At 36.5% G+C, this 6,971-nt stretch overlaps 1 protein-coding gene across 3 annotated transcripts in view; it reads left to right on the top strand.

Annotated features, from left to right (window-relative positions):
- Positions 1-6,971, top strand: part of LOC106879108 (L-threonine 3-dehydrogenase, mitochondrial) — a 32,300-nt gene that overhangs the window by 13,569 nt on the left and 11,760 nt on the right. For all 3 annotated transcript variants that reach the window (XM_052974653.1, XM_014928546.2, XM_014928547.2), the window contains 2 exons: positions 1,740-1,930; positions 2,250-2,292. In XM_052974653.1, the coding sequence (XP_052830613.1) occupies positions 1,786-1,930; positions 2,250-2,292 (188 nt within the window). In that variant the 5' untranslated portion in view covers positions 1,740-1,785. The remainder of the gene's footprint in view (positions 1-1,739; positions 1,931-2,249; positions 2,293-6,971) is intronic.

The following is a 6,971-nucleotide window of genomic DNA, read 5'->3' as shown; positions in this document are numbered from 1 at the left end:
GAAATTTTTCAAAATTTTTTTTTCAGAATCGGAATCTCCATAGCCTAAAACTTGGGATTACGTAAAAAAAATTAATAAATAAGGGGGGGAAAGGTTCAGATTACATATAGTCCATCTCTACCAAAAAAAAAAATTGCTTGAACTGAAATCTCTTACGAGTTTAATTTAAAAATACATAAATTTTAAGAAATTGTTATTCTTACTACGATATTATACCTTAGAATTAATTATTGCGAATATCAGTGCCCCAAAATAATGAATCACTACCAAAAAAGAGAACTGAAGCAATCCTTGCTGAATTTCCCATCTGATTCATCTAATAATACTAAACTGAAGAGAATTGCAAACGAAGTTTTGCAGCTGAAGGGAGAGGTCTAGCAAAGTCTTTGACACCTTTATTGAATGATCTAGGCCAGGTCGACTGCCAACCAGTGCAGCCAGTTCTAGCAAAGTTTGATCCAAAAATTTATGGAAATCAGAGTATTCTCTTTCAAAGAAAGCCTTGTTTTGTTTTGCTTGTCGGCACTTTAATACTTTTGCTCAAGCTGATACTTGTTTTATTGAAAATGGATATTCTAATTGGCATCATGCAAAAGAAAAAAAAACAAAACAAAGGTTTAAATAAGCACTCAAACTCAGCATCCCACCGTTGCATTTATCCGCATCCCACTGTTGCATTTATCCGCAACAGCATCCGTGTCTTCTGCCTTGCAAAATGATCAGTTGAGCAAAAACCGTTATTATATCAGTTTCATTAATGATATTCTCTTTTACTCTATTTCTTGTTTCAGTCATTTTGACTGTGGCCATGCTGGAGCACCGCCTTTAGTCGAGCAAATCGACCCCACAGCCATGCCTACACACACACAGATATAAAACTAACTGATTCTTAGCACACTGGCTGAAATGCTTGGTGGTATTTTGCCTGTTGCTACGTTCTGAGTTCAAATTCCACCAAGGTCGACTTTGCCTTTCATCCTTTCAGGGTTGATTAAATAAGTACCAGTTACACGCCGGAGTTGATGTAATCAACTTAATTCCTTCCCTCAGATTTCAGGTCTTGTGCCTACAATAGAAAGTTCCACTTGCGAAGGAAAACAAAACCCTTTGTACTTTTTGTCCTGTCTTTGTCCTTATATGTTTTGATTTATATTAGCCCTTGTGGCCAATAAAACAGAATTAATTATTATTATTATTATTATTACTACTCCTGCTACTATTAAGATGGCAAGCTGGGGAATTGTTCGCATGCCAGGCAAAATGCTTCGTGGCATTTCATCTGTCTTCACATTCTGAGTTCAAACTCTGCTGAGGTTGATTTTGCCTTTCATCCTTTCAGGGTTGTTAAGATAAGTACCAGTTGAACACTGGGGTTGATGTAATTGACTTGCTCCCGCCACCAAACTTACTGACCTTGTGCCAAAATTTAAAATCATTATTATTATTATCATTGGTGAGCTGGTAGAATTGTTAGCATGCTGGGCAAAATGCTTAACACCATTTCATCCATCTTTATGTTCCGAGTTCAAATTCCACTGTGGTTGACTTTGCTTTTCATCCTTTTGGGGTTGATAAAAGAAATACCAGTTGAGGACCGGAGTCAATGTAACTGATTCACTCCCTCCCCCGAAGTTGCAAGCCTTGTGCTAAAATTTGACGCCATAACTGTTGTTATTGTTATTGTTGTTGTTATTATTATTATTATTATTATTATTATTATTATTATTTTCTCTTTTCAGAATTATCAGTTTGGTATTTATTCTATTGACTTTCTAATCTGTAAATATGCATACGTCTGCATTGAAAAGAACATTTGGTGTTTTAAGTCAAACCAAACAAATCATTGCTCCTGCATTAAGCACTTCATTTTGTCGATCCACTCATCACAATCATTCTTCAGATGAAGGTAATCAAAGAGTGTTGATTACAGGTAAGTTTTATGTTTTTAAACAAAGATATTCATTTCAGATATTTTCTCCCCCACCCCACCCTGCTAGTTTCTCTATAACTCTGCCCTTTACCATACTCTACCACACTCTCCTCCACATTTAGTGTCTACTCTAATTCTCTAATTGCAGGAAAGAGTATGTTACCTTGTTACCCTATTCCTCTTGTATTATTTTCCTCTTCTTCGTCATCCCACCGAGAAATAATTTATTCATTCTCTCTTATTTAAAAGAAATTTCTTATTTGACAATTTCAGTGTTCACTTGCCAGTCTATGTTGTATAATTTCTTTTTCTGTTTTAGGAAGTCTTGGACAGTTGGGTTCTGGTCTGGCTAAAGTAATGAGGTAAGTGATTGTTAAACAACTTAAATCTTTGGTTCAGTCATAATAATGAGAAAATTAACATCAAAATCAGAAAATAAATGTTAGTGATGGAAGCAGTATTATTGCCATTAATACCAAATGGCAATTTGTATATCTTAACGTGAATGTATTGTTAGAATGCCATGATATTGCTGTATTCCCCTTAACCCTCTTTGATCTGGGCCCCTATGTTTAATTTTACCTTTCACTTGGGCTCCTGATCAAAAACAGTAAATAGTTGCAAGCGCAGAGTAATGATAGCAGGCAAACTAGTGGACAGAACTGCCAGAGAATTCAGGAGGATAACAATAATAGACCTACCTCTCAACTATTGCCAGTCTGGTGCCTTAGTAACCCAGTCTGGTGCCTTAGTTACCCAGTCAGCCTAGCATGTTGACCTTTGTTTAATGTATCATTTATCTGTTACTTGTTTCAGTCATTAGACTGTGGCCATGCTGAAGCACCACCTTGAAGAATTTCTTAATCGACCCCAGTACTTTTCTTTTTCAAGCCTGGTACTTATTCTGTCGGTCTCTTTTTGCCAAACTGCTAAGTGATGAGGACATAAATAAACCAATACCAGTTGTCAAGCAGTGGTCACACACACACACACACACACACACACACACACAATACATACACATACATTTGATGGGCTTCTTTTAGTTTCTGTCTACAAATTCACTCACAAGGCTTTGGTCAGCCCTCAAGGCTATAGTAGAAGGCACTTGCCCAAGGTGCCACACAGTGGAACTGAACCTGGAACCATGTGGTTGGGGAGCAAACTTCTTATTACGCAGTGATGCCTGTGCAAAAATACTTTTTGTAGAAGCTGCACCACATTGTTGTGTTCACTGTTCTATTCTTTGTCCGAAGAATAAATATTATTAATGATTTCATCAATTCTAAAGAGTCTAGGCCATTTTTGTTTAACAGACAAAGTACTGGGTTCATCACATGCTTGTTTCTGGGCAAAAAAATCATTTCCTTTTTTGTTTCTTTCTGACAGAAATAAGTAAAAGATAAAAATACTAATTTCACGAAAGGGCAATGAAGTGGGTGTGTGATCTGTATTTTTGTATTCTCAGCTTTTCACAGTCAATTCATTGTATGCATAGAAGAAACAAGCAGCTGTTTTGGACTCCTAGTCTGTAAATATGTAATCGATATGTTCAGTCTATAATTCTTTTTCCTGCCCACATATTTCCACCACATATCTTAAAGGCATATATAATTACTTGCCTGGCAGTTCTCATTACTACAACCTTTCCATGCGTGAATGCATAGGTATAATGCACAGATATATTTACTTCTGTAAATACATGCTTATATAGGAAGGGCATCCAGCTGTAGAAACTCTGCCAAATTTAGATTGGAGCCTGGTGTTGCCATCCGGTTTCACCAGTCCTCAGTCAAGTTGTCCAACCCATGCTAGCATGGAAAGTGGACGTTAAACGATGATGATGATGATGATGATATATATATATATATATATATATATATATATATATATATATATATGTATATATGTGGTAAATAATTCTCTGCAAATATTATTTTGACATGTCACAAACGTGTTCATATCACTGTGACATTTGTGGTAAATCATTCTCTCAAAGTGGTGGTTTGACTTGTTACATACGTATTCATACTGGGGAAAAACCATATTACTGTGCTATTTGTGGTAAATCATTTTCTAAAAGTGGCAGATTAACTAGTGACAAAAGTATTCATACAAGAGAGAAGCCCTATTACTGTGATGTCTGTGGTAAATCATTCTCTCATAGGAGTACCTTAGCTAGACACAAGCGGGCACATACAGGGGAGAAGCCATAACATTCCAATACCTGTGGTAGTTGTCTTTTGAAGATGATGTTTTAACTATACATGAACATGTTCATGCCAGAAAGAAACTATGCTATTGTGATATTTGTGATAAATCTTTCTCTCATAGATCTACCATATATGCCAGGGTAAAAGCACTGGTGATGGAATGAAGCCAGTATGCTCTGCTGGATGTGTAATGTCAGTGTGCATACATGACAGAATGTAAGTTCCCTGAGAGAAAAGTTGGATTTAAGAAGCATCAGATGTGGTGTGCAAGAGAGACGACTGCACTGGTATGGTCATGTGTTGCGAATGAATGAGGACAGCTGTGTGAAAAAGTGTCACACCCTAGCAGTTGAGGGAACCTGTGAAAGAGATAGACCTAGGAAAACCTGGGATGAGGTGGTGAAGCATGACCTTCGAACATTGGGCCTTACTGAGGCAAGACTAGTGACCGAGACCTTTGGCGATATGCTGTGCTTGAGAAGACCCGACAAGCCAAGTGAGATCATAGCCCATGGCCTAAGCCAGTGGGTGTAATCAACCCACTTATGAATACCCCTCATTCATTGGACAATAAACCTTGCTTGGGAAGACCTATTGAGGCAAGCGAAATCGAAATCAAAATCGCTGATGTGGCCGATGACAGTACCACCTAATTGGCACTCGTGCCAGGGCCACGGATTGGCTCCCATGCTGGTGACTCGTGAAAAGCACCATTTGAGCGTGATCATTGCCAGCGTCGCCTTACTGGCATGTAAAAGCACCCACTACACTCTCGGAATGGTTGGCATTAGGAAGGGCATCCAGCTGTAGAAAATTTGCCAGATCAGATTGAGCCTGGTGCAGCCTCTGGCTCACCAGTCCTCAGTCAAACCGTCAAACCCATGCCAGCATGGAAAGTGGACGTTAAACGATGATGATGATGATGTTGATATATATATATAAATGATGATAATACAAATAATATATATATATATGCATATATACATACATATATGTACATACTTACATATATATGTATATATATATATGCATATATGGGTACAGGATGTCATAGAACATAAACAACATGAAATACGAAATACAAAAACATGGAATATGAACTTTTTTTGCAAACAACGAAAGAAACAAATGGAAGACGTCAATATATATACACTCACACAAGGGGGTGCTGAAAAGTTTCTGGTTTTGGGTAAAAGAAAATATTGGAGGATCAGTTAATTGTGATTTTCTTCAACATATTCCCCTCTCAGATTAACACACTTATTGCAGTGGTTCTTCAGTTTTTTTCCTGTAAAAGAACTCAGAAGGTTGGGTCTCCAACCAGGCCTTTTGCGATACCTTTCAAGCCAGGAACTTTTCATCAACCCCTTGTGTGTGTGTGTATATATACATATGAGAGAGAGAGTAAATGACAAAACAGAAAAGGAAAAGGAGGAAAAAAATGAAAAAGTTGAAAAGATTTTCTGTTGAATATGTTTTTGCAGGAAATTAGAAATTAATGACACTCCTTGTGACATTTCTTTACAATGAATTACATAATGTCAAGACAAGGAGAAATGCGCGCGCACACACACACACACACACACATACAGAGTCTTCTGTTAGTTAGTCTACCAAACCCACTCACAAGTCTTTAGTTGGTCTGGGGATATAGTAGAAGACACCTAAGGTGTCATACAGTGGGACTGAACCCAAAACCATGTGGTTGGGAAGAGAACTTCTTAACTACGCAGCCAATGAAAGCTTTTAGTACAAAACGCTGTGCAAAAACAAACTGATTTCATAAAAGTTTAAGAACAATATCTTTTGTCTTTCTTTCTTTCTTCGTTTTCTTTCTGTGCTTCAGTTTCTCTTTCTTTTCTTCTTTTTTCCTTTTTAGTATTTGGTTTTGGCTTGTAAGATTCGTGATGCGAACTGCTATGTGGAAATAGATTTTGGTGTATCTCCGGAGTCTCATTGGTTTGCCATTGATATGAGGTTGTGGAATAGTGATGAAAGGACTTTGACAAATTGGCTGATTGAATGGTTAACCAAACAATCAATTAGTTAACTGGCTGGCTAAGTGATTAATAGTAATTTCAAATTTTGGCACAGGGCCAGAAATTTCAGATGTGGTGAAGTAAATCGATTACATCGATCCCCAGTATTCAACTGGTACTTATTTTATTAACCCCAAAAGGATGAAAACAAAGTCAACCTCGGTGGAATTTGAACTCGAGACATAAAGATTGATGAAATGCCACTAAGCGTTTTGCCCAGTATGCTAACAATCCTGCCAGCTTGCTGCCTTTTCTAAGTGATTAATATTAATAAAAGAAGTGAAATATAACCAGCACATGTGTTTATCATTGGCATAATGACTCTACTGAGATACAGCAAAATTTCTTTCTCATTTCTAATTCCATATATTTAAACTTCACCATTTTTTCTTTTTTTCTCTTTTTCCTTTTTGTCATTTTCTCTTTTTTTTTTTTATTATTCTGTTCTCTTATTCTTTTTCTTTCTATTCCTTCTTTTATATCTCTCTCTTTCTTCTACATTTACTAATTCTCTGTGTAACCTACATTATTCTATTTTGCAAAACATTCAAGGTTTAAGTCAACTTCTAAACAAGTTTTTTTTCTCCCATACTAACTCAACCAATTATTTACGCATAGACTATTAAACACTAGAAATTGCGTTTCTAATTATATTATTTGTACTTGATTTGTGAGTTTATGGAATACTATTAGAAAATTCTTTATCATTCTATAATAACTATTTCAATACACTTGCTTTTAATGGGTCTTATATTATGGCTGCTACTTTATATATATATATATATATAT

This window comes from Octopus bimaculoides, chromosome 19, assembly GCF_001194135.2.
Source record: "Octopus bimaculoides isolate UCB-OBI-ISO-001 chromosome 19, ASM119413v2, whole genome shotgun sequence".
In the NCBI taxonomy this organism is placed as follows: Eukaryota; Metazoa; Mollusca; class Cephalopoda; order Octopoda; family Octopodidae; genus Octopus; species Octopus bimaculoides.
Note: the sequence above shows the minus strand (reverse complement) of the source record. Positions and strands in the feature narration are given on the sequence as shown.